General features: G+C 50.3%; 2 protein-coding genes across 3 annotated transcripts in view; one reads left to right on the plus strand and one right to left on the minus strand.

Annotated features, from left to right (window-relative positions):
* Window positions 1-337: 337 nt before the first annotated feature.
* Window positions 338-5981, minus strand: TLCD3A (TLC domain containing 3A). Its single transcript, XM_059866275.1, has 5 exons — window positions 5703-5981; window positions 4964-5047; window positions 2721-2934; window positions 2522-2617; window positions 338-2115 (listed from the first exon to the last, which is right to left on the minus strand). Exons 1-5 carry the CDS (start codon window positions 5822-5824, stop codon window positions 1846-1848), a joined length of 786 nt encoding a protein of 261 aa, XP_059722258.1. The 5' UTR covers window positions 5825-5981; the 3' UTR covers window positions 338-1845.
* Window positions 5982-6108: 127 nt separating this feature from the next.
* VPS53 (VPS53 subunit of GARP complex) overlaps window positions 6109-23778 on the plus strand; it is a 65730-nt gene continuing 48060 nt past the window's right edge. For both annotated transcript variants that reach the window (XM_059865683.1, XM_059865684.1), the window contains exons 1-4: window positions 6109-6226; window positions 8747-8827; window positions 9860-9909; window positions 10679-10745. In XM_059865683.1, coding sequence (XP_059721666.1) covers window positions 6143-6226; window positions 8747-8827; window positions 9860-9909; window positions 10679-10745 — 282 coding nt within the window. In that variant the 5' untranslated portion in view covers window positions 6109-6142. The remainder of the gene's footprint in view (window positions 6227-8746; window positions 8828-9859; window positions 9910-10678; window positions 10746-23778) is intronic.

Genomic DNA, 23778 nt, shown 5'->3' on the forward strand with positions numbered 1-23778 from the left:
AGCTGTTCCTGAGCCAAGCTGCCAGTTCTGTGGATGCAGCCTTGCCTGCTGGCTCTCTGCATTTACACAGCAGCCTCCAGCATTGAGGAAATCACTTCCCTCTGGCTGCTTTGCCACCAGTCCTCTCCTAGTCCCGGGAGAATTGCTGGTTTTGCCACGTGCTGCCTGAGGCTGGAAAGCAAGTTGGAGGCTGGGAATCGAGTTGGGTGAGTTCAGGACAGGCAGGAACCTTTGGAAATCCCTGTGTGCAGCTTCTGCCCGGAGGTGGGGGTGCAGCAGTAACCCCACATGTAACACCCCCACCCAGCAATGAACAGCATGTGGAAGAGCCAGCCAGTGGTGTGACTCAGAGAGGAAATCTTTATTGGTCTCCTGATAGTAAACAGGGCAGTGTTAGTGCAAACTGAGGTGCCTCATTGGCTGGGGTTTTTTTGGTCCTTACATAAGGCACGTTATTCGCAATGAAAACAGTGAGATACAACATCTGTAAGGAGTTGCAGGAGTTTGTAACATCAGCTGGTCTTGGTGGTTACTGTGACTGTGGAGTCTCTGCAACAACCACAGGTCCGAAGAGGCCCTTTCTGGTTTTTTACACTGTATCCAGAACAGCAGCTGTGGTTGGGATGAGATCCGACACCCAAAAGATCCAGGTTTTGCAGAGCTTGGCTGCTGGTTTCAGACAGAATGAAAGGCACAGAGTGGTCACAGGTCTCTGGGCATGGGGGCTGTGCCAGGGCTCTGCCAGTGCAGTTCCCTTCCTGGAGCAGGCACAGGAGGCTGCAGGAGGACACTGCTGTCCTGGCTGCAGGGGATGAACTCAGCTGTGGTCTGATTGCACACACCCTGTGGGGCAGGGCGGGCTGGAGAGCCTGCACCCATTTTGCTGTGACTAAAAGTGGAAATGGGCTGAGCTGGTCAAGGACCAGCTCAGCATCCTGCTCTGAGGTTGCTGGTTCCTTCTGTGCAGCCCCAGTTCTGTCCCTGGCAGCCTCATGGGGGTGGGATGGGGCTGGAGGGTTGGACTGCACAGGTGTTTCCAGGGTGTGGTGGTGCCAGCTGGAGGGCAGAGCAGGGCAGGGAATGCCAGGTGGTTTCAAATACCTGCTGAGGGGATGCAGGCCAGATAAAAGCAGCTGTGGTTAGGGGAAGGGAAAATTGCACCCCCTGACAAGGAGGGGCTCTGCAAAGTGCTCTGTGTTTTGGTGGTGAGACAAGAACTTGGCAGGCTCCTGTCCCCATCCTGCCCTGAGACAGCAGAACCATTCCCATCGTGTCATGAGCTTCTGCCCTGGAGGGGCACAGGAGAGCAGGAGTCCCCCCAGGACTGTCAGAGGTTTGTAGTGAAAAGCACCCGTCGGGTTGAGTGGAGCTTGAGCCCAGCAGCAGCAGGAGGAGGAGGAGGTGAGGTGCACGTGGGAGGTCAGAGGCCGAACAGGGCTGTAGTGTAGAGCTGAAGTCAGTAAAGATCAAGAAAAGCTCTGCAGAGCTGTGCTGCAGGTCCGGCACAGGCTCCCCATCGCCGCTGCCGGGGCTGGGCCCGCTCCAGCATCCCCGAGCCGGCCGCTGCCTCCTCCGCGCCGGTGTCCGGTGTCAGCGCCGGGGGGGGGCTGGAACAAACCCCTCTCGTGTAACCCTCGGTGCCGCAGAGCTGCATCCCAGCAGGAATGTCGTGCTTCCACGCCGGCTCCCCCCCACCCGGCAGGAGGACACGAGGAAAGCCTTCCTAGCCCCGGCTGTGCTGCCCGGCCCGCGCTGCGGATGGGAGGCGCTTCCAGCGGAGCCGCCGCTCCCCGAGGGAAGGACCGGGGGCTGCCCCGTGCCAGCCCCTGGCCGTTATCAGCTCCGTTATCTGCTCCGGTGGGCGGGAGAGCCGCCGTAGAGCCGGGCGGCCTTGCGGCAGATGAGCCTGAACCAGTAGAGCTGGGGGGCGATGAGGGCGGCGTTGGCGATGTTGCAGTGCAGGGGGATGCGGAACGGCACCAGGTACACCGGGATCCCCACCTGGCGGCCGTAGGCCGCGTACATGAAGGGGAAGAGGAGGATGCGGCACACGAAGAAGGTCACCAGGATGAGGATCCCGTTCACCTTGTGCAGGAGCGTGTCCTGCATTTTCAGCTGGGGGAGGAAGGAGGTAAATGTGGGGTGAACGGCGTCCCAAAGCTCCGGGGCACTGGCGGTGCTGGTGAGCATCCAGGAGGGCTGGAGGAAGGGGAGTGGAAAGGGATGGAGGAGGGCAGGGGTGGGAATGAACGTGGTGCAGGAGAGAGCAGCACCAGCCCACGGCACAGCCCCCAGTTCTGGGATGCCTCTGGGCGTGCTGGTTACTGGGGGAAAGGGATGGGACACTGGGAGGAAGGCAGCACTGCAGGGGAGAGCTGTGCTACAGCTGTGGTGCTGCCCCTCTCTGAGACACCCCCCAGCTCAGCCACTGCCTGGAGAGGGACTGATGGAGCCTGGGGCAGGGAAAGGTGACAAATTCCTGGGGGCTTCCCAGCCCTGAGCCCCATCCCTCCTGACCTACCTGCATGAGGATTTTGCCCAGTGAAACAAAAGGTGTGCTCAGCTCTGCTGTGAAGATGCAGCCCACAAAGAAGTCTCCCAGCTCTCCCCTGAAGTGCTGTAAAGAAAGGCAGCACTGAGCACAGGGCCCTGCAAAGAGGTGGCCAGGAGACAACACCCAGCATGTGCAGGGGGTCCTGGACTCCTGCAGCAGCCCTTACCTGGGTGATGGGGGTGAGCACGATGAGGATGAAGAGGTGGTGGGTCACCATCAGCCGCTCCTGCAGGAGGAAGCTCCACACGCTGGCCAGCGAGTGCTTCTTCTCCAGGATCCCCTTCTCCTGGCTCTTGTGCCAGTGGCAGAGGTACATGACATAGATGTCATAGGTCATGTAGGGAACCAGGACCCAGACATACTCCACAGCCAGCCAGTGCCTGGGGAGGAGGAGCACACACAGAGGCATCACAACAGCTCCCAGCACCTTGCTCTGGGAGGGGGAAGAGTCTTTAGGACTGAAATGGCAGCAATTCAATGGATTGTGAAGCTGAAAAGAGGTGAATTTTAACTCTGTTTGGCTCAGCAAGTACAGGCTGAGCCAGAGAAAAGGTGCCTGGTACGTGTGGAGGAAGGATCTCAGTGCTGACCCCGCTGCTGCTGGGCTGTGCCAGGCACTGAGCTCAGCCTGGCCAAGCACAAACACAGCACTAAGGATGGATCCTGATTAGCCCCACAGCCAGGTGTTTGCTGCATGAGCCAGAGCCACAGCATTTTTTGGGGTCCAGCACCAAGCTGACACCTTTGCACAGGTGATCTCCTCCCTAAGCCCTTGGACCCCCAGAGCTGGTGCTTGGTGGTAGAAACCCCTAACCCTGGGTCTCTCCTGCCTGTCACACTGCATCAGCTGGCTGCCTAACCCAGGGAATGCTTGGGAAGCATGTGGAGAACTCAGAGTTAACCAGGGATGGCTGGCCTGGAGTTTGGGGAGTGAAGCACAAAATATCCAATATAGGCAATAAACCCCCATGAGGCGTTTGTCAGTTGGGAAATAATTGCAGGCAGCTGCCTGTTCCCAGAGCATGTTGGAATCCTGGTTGCACAATCTGGGCAGCAGCAAGCCCTGCTCTGCAGGGACACCAGCCTCCTTAAAAAGTCCTGCATGGAATCACACTGATTAAAAAAAAAAAAAAAATAGACAAAACCACTCTTTGCTGTTGCTTGGAGAAACGTAGCTTGGGGCTCAAACCTCTTTTTGCTCTCTTGCCATCCCAAGAAAAAAATGGTTGTGGCAGTTCTGCACCAGATGGGAAGATGGAAGTGGTGTGAAGCACGGGTGGCAAGTGACTGTGTTTGCAAAACTTGCCCAGGGCTTTGGAGGGCAATTACAGCAGCAGCAATATAACGATTGTCTGCCTCTGTAAATAAACTGGCAAATTTTACTGCAACCTTTGTGATGCTTCCTGGCTCGCTGTCTTGCTGTCATTCTCCAAGGTCTTCCCTGCTGAGCACTGGGCTCAATTTCCTCCAGATTCAAAGAAAATCTAGGTCTCTGCCCACAAAGTGTTTGCACAGAGCCCTTGGCCTTGAGTACACCCAGGCAAGCAGACAGCTCTGGGGGAAGGAGGGCTGCTGGCAGCACCTTCTGTCTGTGTGGCTTTGGGATCCATCATCTGCCTTATCTATACAGCAGAAATTTCAGAACAAAAAGGTAACTCAGATTGCCTGGGTTAAGCAGGTGTGAGGAGTCTGGGTAGATATCACTACCTTAAAGCAAGGTAAGATAATTCATATCTGTGTGTTAAAGACAGGTGTGCTCTGGCCAAGGTGGCAGCCCTTCCTAAAAATCCCTCTAAAATCAGTGTGTGACGGTTGAATTCCAGCTCAGCATAATTATATTCTTCCCTTCTGCAATCTTCTCTGCTAGTCTGGATAATAGCTCTGTTTTTAAATCTTCTGACCCAGATTACACTATCACTCCTCCTGAGAGTCACTTCTGGGCAGTTTATCTCAGAGCACCGAGGACAGGGCAGCAGGATTTTCCTTCAGAGCAAACTCCATCCCAACTTTACCATTTCTGGACTCTTTCAGATTCCTTTTGGCATGCCTTCATGCACCTCTAAAATCAGTTCTCACCGGGTCTGCTTGACTCTGGAGCAATTTCAGTTTCCAGCAAGGAGACTCCCTACCCCTTCAGAGCTGTTGATATCTGTATTTTTCTCTCATACACAGCCCACATTCCAGCCCATCCTTTGAGGACACTGTGCTGGCAGAGCCCCCCCGGCCTGAGCAAGCTGCTACTGTTCAGGGGGTGCACAGCCAGCACATTGCCCAACCCTTCCAGCCCAAGCAGGGCAAAGAGGAACACGAAACCGATTTTCCTCTCCCCTTTGTCCGTGCAAGCCGTTGGCAGAGCACATCCTTGGCACATCCGCAGGGGGCAGCGGCACCGGCTGGGCTCTGCCTTACCTGTCATACACCACGTTCTTGCAGCTGAGCATAACCGTGATCCCCGACACCGTTGCCATCGTGGCTTGGACCGTTGATACCAGCCTGAAACGGACAGAGAGGAAAGGGCTCACCCCAAATGTGACCCCAAAGGGGCCGAGGCTCAGGGCTGCCACCAGGAGAGCCGGTGGCACTGTAGATGCCCGCTCCGTGCACACCCCAGCGCCTCGTCATGGCGAGGACGTGTCGGGGTGGCTGAGCCAGGGGGAATCGTGCCAGCTCCCGTCCCTTCCACCCCCGTGGGTCGCTGGAAACGCTGCCGGTTCCCCGTGGGCGGAGGGAGGGAGAGAGGGAGAGCTACAGCGGAGCATCCCCGCCCCGACAACGGTTCCGCGGTGCGTGTCCGGCCGGGCAGAGATGCCCGTGCTCGGGGGGATGCCCTCACTCGGGGGGGATGCCCTCACTGGGGGGGATGCCCTCACCGGGGGGGGATGCCCACACTCGGGGGGGATGCCGTCACTCTGGGGGGGATGCCCACACTCGGAGTGCTGCTTCTCCTGTCGGTCCTTGCTCCTCCCGCTCGGGCTAGTCAAGGACCGTCCCCAGGAGCGTCGCGGCACCCCCGAGTCCAGGCTCACGGCCGGCGCGACTCGGTGCTCGTGGCCCGCCCGGATCGCTCCCGCTCCCGGTCCCGGTGCCCATCCCGGTCCCGGCGGGTCCCGCCGCGGTTCGCGTCACCTCCCGGCGCTGCCGCCCGTACCTGCCGCTGAGGAGGATGCGGTCCTTGAGGCTCCATCCCGGGGCGGCCCAGCGCAGCAACCGGATGCAGAGGATGAAGAGCCCCGGGAAGAAGGCGGAGGCGAGGGCCAGCGTCCGCCACATGGCTCTGTCTCCCGCCGCCGCTTGTCAACAGCCGGCCGGGCGGCGGGAGAGCCCGGCTCGGCTCGGCTCGGCTCGGCTCAGCTCGGTCCGGCTCTGCTGGGCCGGGCTCGGCTCGGCTCGGCTCGGTCCGGACCAGCCCCGCCGCTCCCGCCGCCGCCGGGACGCGCCCCACTCCGCCGGGCGGAGGCTCCGCCCCCGTCCGGTTAAACCCCGCCCCCTCAGCGGAACCACGCCCACACAGCCAACTCCCCGGTGTCCCAAGCCCCGCCCCTGGCGGCCCCGCCCCTCCCGCGCGCTGCCGGCGGAAGCGGCGCCGCCATGGAGGAGGACGAGCCGGAGCTGGAGGCCGGGCTGGAGGCGGCGCTGGAGCTGGCGCCCGCCGTGCAGGCCGCCATCGAGCAGGTGCGCCGGGCGGGTCCCCCCGCGCAGGGGACAGGTGCGGGCGCGGCCCGGGGCCGCTCGGTGAGAGCCCGCGGCCGGCTCCGAGCCCCTCCCCGCCGGCTCCAGGCCTTCCGCTGCTGGGCCCGGGGAGCCCCGGGCTGGCCGAGCCCCGTCAGCCCCGGGTGGGCTCGAACCGGCCGGGCCCGCGTCGGGGGCTGAGCGTGGCTCGTCGTGTCCCCGTCGCTGATGGCAGACGCGTTGCGTGGTGTGCGGAGCTCCCCCGCGCAGCCCGGTGCCTGTGGCTCGGCTGGAATAGGGATAATGGAGATGTCCTGGTGTGGCTTGTGGTGAAACACACGGGGTTTTCATCCAGAGGGTGCTGGCACTGCCCAGGCTCCCCAGGGAATGGGCACGGCCCCGAGGCTGCCAGAGCTCCAGGAGGGTTTGGGCACCGCTCCAGGGATGCCCAGGGTGGGGTTGGTGGGTGGGCTGTGCAGGGTCAGGAGCTGGGCTGAATAATCCTTGTGGGTCCCCCACACCTCAGGGCATTCTGTGTTCCCGTGTGTGTTCCCTGAAACTCTTTGTGGCACCTGGAGCCTTTCAGAATCCCGTGAGAACCCAGGGTCAAGCCATGGCTCTTGACCTCAGTGGCTGAGCCTGCCCTGCCTGCAGCGACCCTTCCATCCCGAGGGCTCTTCCCTGGAGCAGGAGTCTGGGCAGCAGCAGTGAATGTCTCACAAAGTAGCACTCAAATAAAGTTTTGCCCTTTCTTGAGTGTTCAGGCTTGCGGGTCACTTTTGGTGGCCCTTCTGGAAGAGCAAGGGGTGACCTTGGGAACTGGTAAATGAAATGGCAGCTTCTAAAGGGCACCTAGAGCCTGTCCAGAGAGAGAATCCTCTGCACTTGTAGACATGAGTTTTTGAGTAGTGGAGAACCCACCACATGCCTGGCTGAATTATTTTAACCAAGACTAAAGCTGTAGGAAAATATTCACATCCTGAGCACTGGGAGATGTTGAGGATGACTCCACCTGCAGCTTTCCAACTTCCTCTCTGGCACTTCTCAGCCCAATAATCCTGTTGTTCCTGTCAGTGTTCCTTAACCAGTTTTGGGGCAAAAGCTGCCCAGTTCTGGTTAAAAGAGCAGAGCAGGCTCAGCTGCCCTGCCGGAAGCGGGGTGGGGAGCCCAGGCAGGACTGGTGCCCCACCAAAGCCATTTCTGATTAATAGGTTGTGACACTCTGCTGGGAGTGACAGCTCCTGCAGCTGCTCCAGCTGCCTGCAGCACTGATCCCTATCTGCAGTTTGAGTGGGGCTCCTGAGCAGCCTTTATCTCCCATCTCACCTCTTGTTTCATCTGCTCTTAATACACGTGGAGATGTGGGGATTGATTGAGGGTGAGGTGTGAGCAGGATGGGCTGGGTGTGATGCTGCAGTTGTTCTCTTGCCATGGGGTGATGTCAAAGCATTTTCTTCACTCACCATGGCCTCGTGCATGTTTAACTGCTGCCTGCTTCTCCTTGGCCACAGGAGTGGCTGGGAAGGCTTCCCAGGAGGGCTGCTTCAGGCAGAATTTGCTTTTATCTCCCAAAATCACTGATTTCACAGTGCAAAATGTGTAAACCAGCATAAATGCTGTTTCATGTGCCCAGGAGTGAAGGTTTTCAGTGAGCAGGGGGATGCTGTGGGGTCAGCTCTGCTTTTGCCAGAGGTTGGCCATGGTGTGCAGAGCTGATGGCTCTGTAAAAGTGGGACAAATAGAATCATGGAGTACTTTGGGTTGGAAGGGTCCTTAAAGACCATTTCATTCCTTCCAGCATCCCAGGCTGATCCAAACCTCATCCAGACTGACCTTGAACCCTTCCAGTGATGGCACATCCACAGCTTCAGGGTGCTAGCAGAGAAGGGAAAGCACCACACTTCAGTCTGGGGGGACAAAAAGCAAATCCTGGCAGTCATGTTTGTGTTGTTTGAACTTCTGAGGAGAGATGAGATCTGTTTGCACCACAGCTGCTCTTTCTCCCTCCCAAATCATTCAGCAGATTGTGTTTCTCTTCTGTGAAAAGTGGCAAACCCAAGTCTCCAGAGAACTTGTACAGCCACTCCTTAATTCATCCCATTTCCTATTCCAGGGCTGTGGAAAGCAAACCCTCTGTCTGTCACCATGAGGCCTGGAAAGCTCTTGCCAAGAGCAGGGCAGAGCTTCAGTTTGTTCCCAGACAGCAGATAAAGCATCAGCCTGGTTTGGGATACAGAGCTCGGGTGTCTTGGGAATTCCTGGATGGATGGATTGTGCCAGGGCTGTGTGTGGAGTCGTGTGTGTGAGTTATCTGTGTTTATCCAGGCTGACAGCCACAGGAATTTTGGGAGGTCACAGCCCTGCAGTGCATGTGGATGTTCTACTCCTGGCCACTTGTTAGAGAAATACTGTGAAACACAGCTGGAAGTGGGTGCTGAGGGAATTAAGAGTTGTAGGAACTGTGTAAAGTTACAGAAATCACTGGTGATGGTTGATTGTGTTTGTTTTCCTCCCTCTTTCCAGGTATTTCCCAGCCAAGATCCACTGGACAGAGCAGATTTCAATGCTGTGGAGTATATTAATGCTCTCTTTCCCACTGAGCAAGTAAGTAATGCTCCAAATACTCTCAGACTTCACTTCCACACTTTTTACTCTCAGATTTTACTTCCACCCTTTACTGTCAGGGTAACCTGATACCAAATAACCAAAGCAGTGTTTAAACCTGTACCCAAACCTTTCATTATAAACACTAGCACAGGAAATAAAGCTTTAACAGTAATCACTTCTTAAATTTGCAGCTCACAGAGTTACTGTCATTATGGGGTCTCTTTCCACCCAGAGTGCTGCAGTTAAAGCCCTACTTTGATTTGTAGAAATAAATTCATTTTCTGTGTGAAGGGAGTAAATGTCATAACTTGCCATGTATCAATCATTGGTGAGTTCCTGGGGTTTTCAGCCAAATCAGGCAGGTCTTGCCTGTACAATATCACAGGAGAGTTTGAACCCAATTGTTTCTTTTGTGATTCAAAGAATGATATTGCTGTGGGCCCACATCCCTGCTTTGTGTTCCCAACTTCAGCCCCGGGGGGAGTTTTGGATTAACCTCTTACCAAACAGAGATGGTTCTACAGGTGAAGTTTGTGTCTTGAGGCTGCTCCAGCATCTCTCATGTCTGAGATCCTCTGCAGCACTGTGGTTTTGGCTGGCAGCTTTCTCCAGTGCTGTGGCTTGGCTTTTTCCCTTTGCCAGCAGTGAGGAGCTGTTTCCCCAGCAGTGCCTTCTCTGCATCTCCTCCCAGCCTGTTTTCTGTGGCTCTGGGCTCTGCAGGGGGGTCTCAGCCCCAGGGCTCTGTCCCCATCCCCGCTGCCCACTGGAGGTCACTGTCACACCGTTCTGCTGACAAAGGACAGGGCAGAGCTCAGGGATGGGGGAGCCTGACCTGTCTTTTTCTGCTCTTTGCAATGTGACAGAGAAGCAGCTGAGTTGTTGTCTCAGTTCCTCCACCTGTAAAACAAAGCCATTGCTCTCCTCTTCCCCAAGCCCCCTGTGTGATGAAGTGTTTGGGATCACCTGTTCCTCTGTAAAACATTCACCATTTCACTTCTCTCTGATTTTTTTTTTTTTTTTCTATTCCAGTCTTTGGCAAATATTGATGAAGTCGTGAACAAGATCAGGTTGAAAATAAGGTAAATATTTCTGCATTTCTTTGCAGCTCAGGTCTGATTGTCACCAAGGCTTCATAAAGTGCCTCAGCTGACAGGGTTTAGTTTGTTTAAAAGGCATGGACAGGACCAGCCTCGAGTCTAATAGTGGCACAGAAACAATTATAATTTTTATATTTCACTTCTATTATGTGCCCTTCAGGCTGTTTAAGCTGATGGATTGCAAAGTGCAGCTTTGAAAAACTGCTAAGAATCAAAAAGTACCAAATTTTAGTACAGTTTGAAGGCTGAGTGAGCAAGCTACCCAAAAGAGTCAGTTGCCAAGAATTCATTGCTTTTAGGGTTGGAATATAAATTGTAAAAACTCTTACTCTGTATTTTTGAATTGTCATTATTGGTCCTAAAAGTACAAAAAAACCACAAGTGTGCATGAAATACTTAAATTTTCTGTGCTGGCTGATACTGCCAACATGAAATGAGTGAGACAGCACTTTCATATGTGTGAAGGTGAAATGCAAACAGGCAAGGCAGAGCTGACAATATTGCTTAAGGGAACAGGAATGCAAGAAACCCTGGTTAAATTAGGAAATGGATTTTTATTTTTGCAACAGGGCTTTGAAATTGTGCAAGATAATGCTATTGAATAGAGAGAGAGGGGGGAAATAATGAGTTTAGTACTGCTAAGAGCAGGGGTTTTTGTTTTAAATTGGTTCTGTAGCTCTGAGGACTTCCCCCAGTTGTTTGGGTCAGGCTCTCAGAGCCTGGGTTTGACACTCTGGGGTTTTTCCTGCAGGAGGTTGGATGACAACATCCGAACTGTGGTGAGGGGACAGACCAACGTGGGACAGGATGGCAGGCAGGTATGTGCAGCCAGCAGAGCCAGGGCCTCTCAGCTTGGCATGCCACCCTGAGGAATGGCTCTGGCAGGCAAAACTCCACTGCTGCTGTTCCTGAGATGTTCCTGTGCCTCTTACACTGAGCTGCTCACCCAGCAGCTGTTGTTACCTGCCTCTCCCTCTGAAGGGAAGGGAATGAGGAATTGATTTAAAGATCAAAAGCAGGAGGCCTGTGTGCCACTCTGGAGCTGGTGATCAAACAAGCAGCTCTGAGCAGGTCCAAGTACATTTGATCCTGGGTGGGGATCAATGCAAGGCTGTTTGTCCTTTTCTCTGAGGTGGGGTGTCCCAAGTTCTGTCACTGTGCTGATCACTGGCTGCCCCTTCCTCTTGCAGCTCCTGTTCAGCCCTCAGGTTTTCACTTGTTTTTTGCCTGACAGAGATGTTTGCTGGGGTTCAGCACTGGTGAGCACAGCCATGTCTGCAGGGGCTGTGGGTGCTCAGCTGATTGTGAGGGGTCACCTGGTTTGGCTCTGTTTCCTGTCCTGTTTTAGACCAGGGGCATTGAACCTTGAACCATCAGTCAGGGCTCCTCAGTGACTTCTTAACAGCAGCCTTAACACTGGCATGGGGCAATGCCCCTCTCTATTTCCCACTCCTTGCTGCCACAGCAACTGGTATCTGTTTCTAATCCTGTTTCTGCCACAGAGCTCTCAAGGGAATTATTTCACCTGCCTATGCTTTTATCCTGCTGTAGAAAAACATGAGAGCTGCTCACCTGTCCTAGCAGAAGCAGTTGAATCATGGGTGTCTAAGCAGTGCTGTTAAAGTGGGGATGTGCTTGGGATGAGGCTTCCCTGGGAGTGGTGCTCCTGTAATTACTGTGCAGGAGGGAGAGCAGCAATCAGGTGGGGTGGCAATTACAGAAATTGAGGAGGGAGTGGGAACTGCTGCAGTGCTTGCAGAGTTTGGCTGTGATGGGAAAGCTGGACCTGGTGTAGCCTTTTGGGCCCATCTGAGAGGATAAATTCTCTGAAAGACCACAAAAGAGTGGGACTGAGAGGAGCTGAGGGTGAGAATTGCCTGGAGTGCCTCAGAGCTTGGAGCAAAGGATGAGCACAAGCAGTGCCATGGTCAGTGCCTGTGGGATACCAGGAGCATTTCTGTGCTGTGGAGATTGGCCAGCTTTGCTCAGAGCTCTGTCCTGGCTCTGTGCTTTCTCACTCTTCCATCCCTTTGAGGTTGTCCAAGGCATGGGCAGAGGGACCTGCACAGTGTCCTGCTCTGAAGCACCAGGGAGGCACAGCTGTCTCTGCTGCCCTTCCTTCTGTGTGCTTGTACTGGAGCCAGTGAAATCCTGATTAACTAAAAACCTTCAGGTGTTCACTGGGGTGTCCTTGCAGGACATATCTCAAGTGACCTAGAGCTGCACTTAATCACAAATATTCCTGTATTTAGCTGTGGGTTCTCCTGGTTTCCCTCATTTTGCTGATTTGCAAAGTAGAAGCAAACTTTATAACAGATGCCAGAGCTTGCAGTGGCATGGGCTGAGGCCAGACAATCTCCCAGGAGCACAGTTGTTGTTTCTTTGAGATCCTAACAAATACTGGAACCATTCATTTATTTAAAGTGTTACTTCTCTGGGAAGAAAAACAGATTGATTCTGAAGTGTTGTGAGCTTTTTCTTTCTATGTTTCTAATCCAAGCCCAGTGTTTCACACCTGGATATGCATTTTTTTGGTGTGAATTGCTGGAACCAGACTGTTGGAGTGGCAGGACTTGGCTGGGTCTTGAAGTTTAAAGCAGTCAAGGAGCATCAGCAAGCTCAGATTTTGGAGGTCACAGGGACCTGCAGCAAAGGAGGTCACCTCACAGTGCTGGGGAGCTCCTGAATGGCATTTCAGTTTGACATGGAATTTTATATTTGTCACCCCAAAATCAGAGGAAACCTAGCAGGAACATTTGCTGTTGTTGTCACCCCTGCCCTGTGTCCCCTGAGTGTCCTGGGTGCTGTGTGGGGGAGTGAGCAGCCCTTTCCACATGACCACCCTGCTGATAGCAGATTGTGGGGGTGCAAACCTTGTTTTCCAGCTTCAGCTGCCTGTTCCTATGCTGAAAAGTGCCTTTGTTTTACCAGCATATTCTCAGGAGGAATCAATGACATTTTTGGAAATGTTTTTACAGAGTGAGAGGCCTGACTGCTCCCACTTGGAGAGGAAGGGTTTTATTTTCCAGTTCAAGTTAAGAAATTGTTTTGAAACAACTGAAAACAAGGTGCTGTTAAGGCAGGTCAGTTCTGTGCTTGGAAGGGAGTTGCTGTTTTCCTTATTAAGTTCTTCTATTCTTACTGATCTATTCTTACTAAATCTGTAGGAAACTTGTATCCTCAAGACCAGTATTTCCCTGCAAAATTGGATTGACACATCCACATGGACAGACAGTGTTACCCTGTGAGCCTCACCCTCAGGCAGGCCAGGATGAAGATCATTATTGCATTTTATCATCACAACCACAAGTGCAAACCACCCTTGATCAGGAAGGAAACAGTTGGCAGCCAGCTTTTGCAAGAGGTTTGAGACAAAGCTCAGAGGCAGCCACATCAGTAAATTCAATCTCTAATCTTCTTCCATTTGTAACTCTAAAGAGTTAGAGGTGTCTCCTGCCTGTAGTGCACAGAACTTGCAGCATGCTGGCTTTTGGAGAAGTCAGAAATTTTTGGAAAATTCCTGTCTTTTGATTTCCATCCCTTGGCACACTGAGATCCAAGAGGAACGCTGCAATCCATCATCCCTTTGAAAGCATGTGCCATAATTAAAAGTGCATCTGAACTCTGATTTTGTAGCTGCTTGGATTTCAGTGGCAGCTCAGGATCCTGTGTATTTAACTGCAGGGTTGGGCCTGGAAGGTGTTTTTCACAAACCCCTTCCCTTCAGTCACATTCTCTCCTAACCAGCCCTGGTACTGTGGCCAGTGTTTGCCAGCATTGCCTGTGTTGGGGTGGAGATGTCCTTGTCTGAGGGGTAAATAAGAGTTTGAATAAACATCCTTGCAGCCTCTGACTTCCTTCCAAGGGAAGCACAAACCCTGGATGCTGTGACAGAAGAAAAAAAAAGTTGTTTAAGTCAAAGCAAGCCAGGAGGGGATTGTTTGCTGAGTGCCTGCCCTCAGCTGCCTGTGCTGGTCCATCCCTGCTGCCCTGGCAGGTGAGGGAGCTCAGCCTTGGCTTTCCCATCTCCTGTCAGCCAGAGCTGCCCAAAAAATGCTTGGGAATCTTGTGCAGGCACTTAATTCAATGCTGCTTGAATTCCTGGGGTTTATCACCAACCTGCCCAATCCCTTTTTCACACACCAGTGATCCAGGCAGGTTCCTAGAAGAGAAGCTGAGCTTGTCAGCCTTGCCAGCCTGGGATTTTTGGAGGAGAAGGGGTTATTTACCACCTGAGCCCAGCAAGGAGCTTTCCAAAGCTGTCTTGTGGAGGAGCCTTGTTGAGAGCTGCACCTTCCCAGCTGTCCAGGAGAGGGGAGCCCAGCCTTGCTTTTGAGAGCAGGATAACATTTTCAGAGGGATCTAAATCCCAGTCTGAGCCAGTGGGGAACATGGAGTGTGCAGCTATGGAAATGTGCTCTCCATGCTCCTTCAGGAAAAGGAGACCTTAGGGATGGGAAGTCCAAAATCCTGATTGCAGATCCAGCTGCTCCAGCTGTGATGGAGTCTCCTGTCCTGTCTGGCTGGGATGATGGTTGGGATAACACTTCTGTGCCCCCCTGCCTGCTGAGCAGGGCTTTGAGGTGAGCTGTAGCTATGAGAAGGCATTTCAGGAAGAAATTTTCATGTGAAAATAGCTTTTTTTTGGTCTGTAATATTTTAAACTGTTCCCCAAACATTCTTGCTCATGTGTGGATAAATTAGCAGCGAGGTGTTTGAAAAACCAGATTCTGAGTCTAAAAATAAAAGCCATCAAATAGATGTGGCCCCAAAAGAGTTATTTAAGCAGCTCTAAAGGCAGGAATACTCCCTTCCCCACAAAGCACAACGTTTCCCAGTTCAAAGCATCTGCCTTTTTGAAATTTTGCCCTAGAATTTCCTCCAAATGCAAAAGCCTTAAAATAGTCTGGCTCATTTGGCTTCCCCTTCCTGGTGCAAGATTTCAGTAAAATCTGCAGACAATGCCCCGAACCTCAGAAATTATCTCACTAATGATCCTTTTATGGGAGGAAACAACAGCCCTGGGTGGAACATTCCTCTGCAGGGTGTAACAAAATTTTCCTTGGGAGTCCCAGACTTGGACTATTTTGGATGCCTTGGGAGAGGCTGGGAATGCAGGAGCTGCTGTGCTTCAGTTGTAACAGTTTCTAGGGAGCCAGTGCTACGCAGATTTTTCCTCTGGAAGTTTGTTTTGTTTTTTTTTTTTCCCTCCCTCAGAGCTGCTGCTGCTGCTGAACTGGAGTGTGGGCTGACCTTGCTGAGAGCTGCAGCCCAGTTGTGGCATAATTTCCTCTGTGCCCTAGGGTGCAGTATAAAAAGTTCCCATAGATTTTTCCAGGGAGTGTTGAACGCTCTCCCTATGGTTTGATGTGTCACTCCTCAGTTGTGTTTATTGCTGGAGCTTCTGCATGGACTGGCTGTAATTTTTCTGACAGCTGCTGACATGCCTTTACTGGTTGTTTGGCTGAAGCTGCTTCACCTATCAGGCTTTTGTCCTTGTAATGAGTGGCCTCTGCTTTTGCTGCTGGTTTAACCCTTGGCAGTGTCTGTGCAACCAGGGTGAGTAAAGGTGAGGTGGGTTCAGCTGAAATCCATTTTAGAAAGAATCAAGAGCCCCAGAGGAGTCCCAAGATCCCAAATGGATTTGTGGCTTGATAGTTGGAATCTAAATAAAACCCAGCAATCTTCTTTCTGTTACCTCTGGTCCATCTTTCCCTTGCTGCCCTGTGCACACAACGTGTGTAAGTGACTGAAGTTGCATCAAACAAGGACTGTGTTTCAAAGAAAAATGTGGTTTATTGCTTAATCTGTCTGATTCTGTTGGGGTCTGGCTCAATTAGTGCTAGAACAAAATTAAGTGTTAACCAGAAATGCCTGGGCTGGGAAAAGCTTTGGATGTTTCTCATGGCTGAAGATACTGGCTGATAACTTGGATTGCTTTGGTTGGCTCCTTCTTTGTTTTGCTCCATGAGAACAGTGATATATATATTTTCTTTCTCATAACTCCAGCAGTACAAGAAAAGGGGTGGCAGCTGCTGTGGTCAGATAATAAGAATACATCCTTGCTGCCCAGACAGTGCAGTTGGCCATCCCATCCTTTGGTCAGCCAGGGCTGTCCTCTCTCCTGGCATGGAAAAATGAACATCTGGGCTCTGCAGCTGTGGGGAGACTCTGCCTGCCCTGCCCTGGGTGTGCTGCAGTGTCTGGCAGTGTTTGAGCCTCTGGAAGGAGGAGGCTGTGTCTGGCAGGGAAAAAATGCTCCCAGGTTGTGGGTTTGACAAGGTCATAGCTGGAAATATGTGAAATACTCCCTTGGTTTTTCTTTTCTTTAAACAGAGATCAGGAAACACTTTGCAGAATCAATAGAGGGAGGAAGGAGGAGATGAAGATGGAGAGGGATGCAGGTGCTGCACAGGGCAGTTCCAGTGGGGCTCTCTGCTGCTTTTCTGAGCAGTGTCCTGAGCCCCAGGGCAGCTGCTGGCTGGTGTCACCACAGTCAGTGGCTTGTCCCCTCCAGCTTTGTGAGGGCTGGGTGCAGGAGTGTCAGCCTGGCAGGCAGGGAGCTGCTTTTGTGCTCTGTGTGCTTAGACCTGCTTAAGAAGCAGCTCTGTTGCTTCAGCCTCCCTCCTTCACCTCCACCTCCTCATGTGGAGGTGACTTGTCTGACTGCAGGTTGTGTTTCCTGCTGAGCTGAGGCACCCAGTGCCTGCACATCTCCTACCCTGGGCACTTCCCTGCCATTGATTTGTTTATTTAAACACGTGCTCACTTCCAGCCATCGAATTCCAGTGCTGCTTCCTTGGCCCCAGTGCCAGGCTTGGCTCTCATGGGAGGTGTTGATGTGTCCCTGCTGCTGGGACAGCACTGGCTGTCATAATCTCTTAATAAATAATTAAACCTAAGTCTCTGGAATATGTGGGGGCTATTTTGTGTCACTGTCCCTGATGTTGTAAGCACCATCTTTCAGTTACATTCATTCTCTCCTGCCTGGCTAAGCTTTATCACCTGGATTTTTATGAATGGGTCATTATTCTGAAATGTGAGCATATGAAATATGACTGGTGTTAGATTTCAATACCTTTTTAAGATACTGAATGGATTGGGGTTAAATATGGGGTTTTAAGCTGTGTGACTTCATATATTTTATAAAAAGTCATGCCACAGATTCTGTAAGGCTCCAGCTGAGTGATTAAAGTCCCATAATATTCTTTTGTAACCCATGAATAATAAGCAGGAGCTGAGCTGCCAAAATGAATCAAAAGTGAGTTTCATTCAGAGTCATTTCCCTAGTGAATTGTGACAGCTGGACAATGTCCTTCCCTTGTAGTGACACTGAGCTTTTTCTAGCCCAGAACACGTTCAGTGAACAAGGTTCCAGGTGAATGGCATGCCAGGAAGAACTGCTGCTGTTTATTCTCATGCTGCCATAACTTTTGCCATCTGCTGCAAGGCAGGAGCAAGTCTGAGCTTGACCTTGCCTTGTGCTTCAGCTCAGGGGCTGTTCCTGTCCTGCAGCCTGAGGCTGGGGATGGGGTTGTGCTTGTGCTGGCAGGAGGAAGGTGCTGGTGCTGAGGAAGGCACTGCAAGCTGCAAACTGTGACCAGTCCTGCGTGGCTTTGATGCCAACAAAACAAGAAACCCAGCCTGGAAATAGAATTCCAAACAGGCAGGAGATTGTGTCTTAATGTGGATATTTAAATTTATTTTTTTCCCTTTTTTTGTCTTTTTTTTTGTTGTTGTTGCTTCACATTTTTGGTGTGTGGTCATGTTCATTCCAGCTGTGTTGCATCCATGCTTTTAGCAGGTAAAGTGACAGGAATTCCTCTTGGAAATCCCTACTTGCAGGGTTCCTGCTGTGCCTGTCCTTTCCCCCCATTTCCATTTAAACTCTTCACCTGTGCTGATTCTGACTGGGGCAGAGAAAGAGCCCCATACTTGTGATGAAAATTAACTCTACCCCAACCCAAAGCAGCACATGAACCTGGATAAGAATTCAACTTGCAAAATCTGGTGTAACCTGAGTGGTTGCTAAACTTACACCCCACAGAAGTCAGGCTCTGAAATTGCAGATGTGGCTCTGAAATGTGGCTGTGACATTGCAGATGTGGCTCTGAAATTGCAGATGTGGCTCTGAAATGTGGCTCTGACATTGCAGATGTGGCTCTGACATTGCAGATGTGGCTCTGAAATTGCAGATGTGGCTCTGACATTGCAGATGTGGCTCTGAAATGTGGCTCTGACATTGCAGATGTGGCTCTGACATTGCAGATGTGGCTCTGAAATGTGGCTCTGGCATTGCAGATGTGGCTCTGACATTGCAGATGTGGCTCTGAAATGTGGCTCTGACATTGCAGATGTGGCTCTGACATTGCAGATGTGGCTCTGACATTGCAGATGTGGCTCTGAAATTGCAAATATCACTGACTGCAGCGTGCAAACACCTCAGCCCACAAATCAGCTGGAGTCCCTCAGTCATTTACAGTCTTCCCAAATAAACTGAGGGTGTTTTCCCTGTGATCAGGCAGGCACAGGATGGAGGGAGGGTGAGCAGCATTGCCAGGGGCTCTGGGTTCTCCAAGGTGTGTGCTGGGCACAGGGAGGTGCAGCAAACCCCTGCAGTCAGGGTGTCACCACAAACAGGAGGGCAGGGACTCAGCTTGGCTATTCTGACCCAGATAAGGAGGATAATGAGTGGCTGCAGAGATTTTGCTACATGATAATAGTGTTTAATTTTGGGCGTGGGGCAGGGCTGGGGCTGCTCACCTGCCACGTGATGAAGCTGTAGTAACCCTCCATGAGGTGATGGTAAAGCTGTAGTAACCCTCCATGAGGTGATGGTGAAGCTATAGTAACCCTCCATGAGGTGATGGTGAAGCTGTAGTAACCCACCATGAAGTTATATATATTTTTATAAATATATATATAGTATTTATAATACACTTATAGCATTTTATAGTATTTCTAGAATACATTTATAGTATTTATGCTGTATTGGGCCAAGGAGCCCCCAGTGCTCTGGTGTAAAACCATTTCTTCCCAAATCCTTGCCATTCAAAAACTGCACCACCAGCATCAACCTTTCTCTTTTTTTTTTTTTTTTTTTTAATTTTTTAAACATTTTTATTTCCAGTTCTCTTTATAAATATTACCATGAGGTGATGGTGAAGCTGTAGTAACCCTCTATGAGGTGATGGTGAAGCTGTAGTAACCCACCATGAAGTTACATATAGATTTATAAATACTTATAAGTACATTTATAGTATTTATAATACACTTATAGCATTTTATAGTATTTCTAGAATACATTTATAGTATTTATGCTATATTGGGCCAAGGAGCCCCCAGTGCTCTGGTGTAAAACCATTTCTTCCCAAATCCTTGCCATTCAAAAACTGCACCACCAGCATCAACCTTTCTTTTTTTTTTAAATTTTTATTTTTTAACCTTTTTATTTCCAGTTCTCATTATAAATATTACCATGAGGTAATGATGGAGCTGTAGTAACCCCCCATGAGGTGAAACCCAAGCCTGATGAAGCTCCAGAGGCTTTAATGTTTAGGTTGTGCAATGCCCACAATTAACATTTAAAAGGCCACACTGCCCTGGTGCAGATTAAAACTCATGAAAAATTACTGACTGGAGCAAGGCCACCCAAACCTCTGCCACAGCCCCTTTCTCATGGTGCAGACACCCCTGTGCAGGGCTGGTGGTGCTGTAAAATCTGGGGTGCTGCAGACACCCCTGTGCAGTAAAACCTGACAGCTCCCAGAGGTGCTGGAGCAGCCCAGGGTGCAGATCAGGAGTTAAGCTGCAAGGTTTTGGGCAGAACTACCTGGAGATCAGCTGTCACCTCACCCCTTGTGTCTGTCAGTGTTTGTGCAGCTGTGGAGAACGTGGGGTTTGATTTCTAAGCATGATTTGGGGTTAAGTGAAGGGGCAGGTGCAGCAATTTGAAGCTTTGTGCAATGTTGGATGTAATCTGCTGATAGAAAGTGTCCTGTGCAGCCTGAGTGGTTGGGATTGGAGCTGATGACACAAAACTCTCCTTCAGTGACAATTGTAGTAGTTATCTACTATTTGCTGAACTGCCAGGGTAGAAATCTGCTAAAATCAAAGCCCAGGGTGATGAGCAGGGTTTGTCTGCTCAGGGAAATGAGCTGGCACTGTCCTGTGCTGAGACCAGCCCAGGCTTCAGCTGCAGTGCTTTAGCCCTGGCTGTAAAACTTGAGGGTTTTTCTCTGAAATGCAATCAGTCTGAGAATCCAAGTAAATTTCCACCCTTCCCCAATCTGGAGGGACTCGTTTGAGTGAGGTTTCAGCAGCAGAAAATGTGAGGCTGGTTCCAGTGTGAGAGGGTTGCTTTGAAATCTCCACAGCTGAGGCTCCTCAGAGAATTGGGGATGGGAACTTTATTTTTAGTCGTGGTCTAGATTTTCATTGATCTGGGCTGGGAGTGTGGCAGCAAATGAAAGAAGCATTAACACTCAGAATTCAAGAGCAGGGACCAGGCCAGGAGCATTAAATTCTCAGCATCATGACCACAGCCCTGTTTGTAACATTAAAAATACATTTGGATGCTGTGAATTTGGCAGATGTCAAGTGTCTCTAAAACACTTGGTAGAGGGCAGCTTTCTGATGTGAATAACAACATTCAATGGAACTATATATTGGCTAGAATGAAATAAAAATAACATGTTTCTAGCACAACAGCAGCAAGCAAATAGAAACCATGGAGGTATTTTAACCATGACTGGGGGGAAAAAACCAATGTTAGTTCAGTTAATCCCCAGGCAAGGAAACTTCATCTGAAAATTTGCTTTTTCTCCCACTTCACTTGACATTTTCTAGTAACACACAGGCCTCTTAATTCCTATTTGCATATTTCCTGGTACTGAAGTATTTTCTTGCACAAGATTCCTGATGGGATGCATAAGGAGGTATTTAGAAATTAACACACCCACTAATGAGCTGCTCATTGATGGGGTGATGTGACAGCTCTGTACCTGGGCTGGAAGGGGAGGAGGAGGAGGAGGCTGTGTCCATCTGCAGCACTGCAGGGATTTGGAGAGACTGACTGTAATTCACTGGGCTGGGTTTTTTTTGGCTGGAAAAATTGTTGCTAACACTGTTTTTGTGTGTATGAATGTCAGCCTGGTACTGTAAGTCACTGGAACATAACCCTTTACAGAATGCATCACTTCCAAATTTAACAAACAAGTCACAGTCTGGTCCCACCTCTCTCTTGGGTTATTTTCTTCCCTCCTTCTGCTGCTTGGAAGATCTGGTGTGAAAAGGTGACACAAGGAGTGATGTGTGGTCTGACCTCAGGAGTTGCTTGGGCCAATGCCAAGGAAAGCAATTTTTGAGGCAGTCTCTCAGTGATTCATGGTTTTCCTCTGCTCCCTATTGTTTTACACCACTGCCTTTGGAGTCTTTTGCTGTCACATCTCAAGGTGAAGGAGGTTGCAGAGCTGTGGCTGATTCATGGGCTGTGTTTTTCCCTCCAGCTTTGGAGAATCTGGCAAACAGCAGAGCTGCTCACTGGCTGCCCACCTTACCTGAGCTCAGGCTGTGAGCTGGAGCTGAGTTTTCCACTCCTGCGTGTGGTGTCTGAGCTTTCTGCTGTGAGTGAGCACAAAAACTGAAAACCAGGGATGGCTGAGAACACTCAGTGGCCTTGAACTGGGGGACCCCTTTGTGTGTTCCTGTCCATGAATTGTTTTGGGAACTCACTCCTGCCAGGCAGCCCTGGAAGCAGCACAGGCCACATCCCCTCCTTCCCTCCTGCAGCCAGGCTGTGGCAGACACACTAAACCACAGCAGGAGGAATGTGATCCCTGCCTTGTACCAAGCACTCTGTGGCTGGAGCCACTCCCCCCACGGCTGGCCCTGCCAAATTTACTCATTTAGCTGCTCTTTGCTAAATTCACACTGCCCAGAGCAGTTGGGAAGCCTGGGGTCAAACCTTAGGGAAGAAGCTTGGGCACTGCTGGCTCTGCCTCCCAGCCCAGCCCTCTCCATCCCCACCGTGGTTCCCAGCTGCTGCTGGCACTCAGAGGTTGCACAAAGTTGAATAAATAATTCTGATGGGTTAATTGTAGCTTGCAGGCTCAGCTGTTGATTAGAGTCATATGGTGTTTTTCCAGTGTGTCACAACCTTGGTTTCAACATCCTCGTTTGGTATAACCACAACAGATGATGTCTCCAGTCTCTCTGTTTCTTCCTGCTCCTCTGCCCCCAGAATGAACTGCTGGTGGAGGGAAGGAAATGCAATAACTTCACTGCTGCTTGCTGCTTGGGGTGTGTGCATTTCCATGTTTCCCAGTTGCACTGATGAGGAAACCAAGAAATGAGTGAGGCAAGGTGAAGGCAGTGCTGGGGCACAGCTGGGAGATCCTGCCTGCCATCCATCGTGGCAACCAGGCAGACTGCAATAAAAGCAATTCCTAGCCTCTTGGTACTGATTTTCCCTAGAATTTCTGGCCAAGAGAAACCTATTAATAACATAGTAACAAAAGCAGTAAGAAAATGCTTTTAAAATTCATGATTCACCCTTGTAGCAGGAGCAGAGTGTGAAGGGAAATGCATTTTTTCCTTCAACGTGGCTGTGTTTTCCCCTCTCTTTTTACAGCTGAAGGAACAGTCATTAGTTACATTAATAAACTTCTGTATTGCACCTTGAGCAATTAGACCTACTTTCATGCCCTAGATGTTGGTTTCTTATCCCCTAATAACACTGTTTATTAAATCTTATATTTGAAATTTGTTTTTCTATTTGCTTTACTCTGTCTTTGCAGTAATTGGGAAGGTGATGGTTTTCTTCCATTATTGGTTAATTCTCTTTATTTGTTTATTGGTTAATTTTCTTTATTTGTTGGTTAATTTTCTTTATTATTGCTTAATTTTCTTTATTTGTTTCCTCTACACACAGTATTTTACTCTCAGATGCTATGGTTAGAGTGTACAGGAAAAAAAAAGTTTAATTGATTTCTTTAAACTGTCTTTTGGGTTTTTTTAATGGTACATATGCATGAAGTAACATTTTTTTATCCAGTTCTTAACTTTACACCAGGTCTGACAGAGCCCTTCTGACTTTAAAAAAAACAGATTTTCAGTGTTAGTTTCAGCAAATGTTTGAAGAAATGTTTTCACCTCCAAATTTAAATTATACAAATGATATATTCCTTATATAAACATATATAGATTATATAATGAATTGGTGTGTTCTGACTCATGTAAGGAATATGCAGCTCTTTTTTTAGAATAAATAAAGATTTATGTCTGAATGGCTAAGCAAATACTTGGAAGAAGGTTTTAAGGAATGAAACAAGTGTTTATGAGCAATTCTGATTTACTCAAATTTGCAGTCGAGTTCCCTGGGTGTTTTTTTTTTAATTTTTTAGCAGTTATGGAAATGTTTTCCCTTCTCTGAGGGAGGAGATGCAGGAGTGGAGCAGAAGAGCAGCTGCTGTTTGGGGTCTCCCCCATCCCAGCCACATTTCTCTCAGCAGCAGGAGACCCCAATCCTTTAATTCATCAGATGGGGCAGAGCACACATTGTCTCATCTGTGTCTTTCAGGAGGTGGAAGTGTCAGGACCAGGTGATGACACCAGTTTGTTTTATTTTTGGCAGTTTTCAGTGCTCAGGGGCAGAATCCCATTTTTCTCTGCTCAGTGGTGTTTTGAGGTGGGGATTTTGCCCACCCTGAGGGTGCTGCTTTCCACTGAGCAGCAGGAGCTTGTTCTTCACCCACTTCCCTGTAAAGGCTGTTTTTAGTCACAATTATTAAATATCACCATTAGAGAAATAAGTTCTTTTGAAGAAGCTCTGAATTCCTGGGATCCTGCAGA

This window comes from Haemorhous mexicanus, chromosome 22 (assembly GCF_027477595.1).
Source record: "Haemorhous mexicanus isolate bHaeMex1 chromosome 22, bHaeMex1.pri, whole genome shotgun sequence".
NCBI classification, from domain to species: Eukaryota; Metazoa; Chordata; class Aves; order Passeriformes; family Fringillidae; genus Haemorhous; species Haemorhous mexicanus.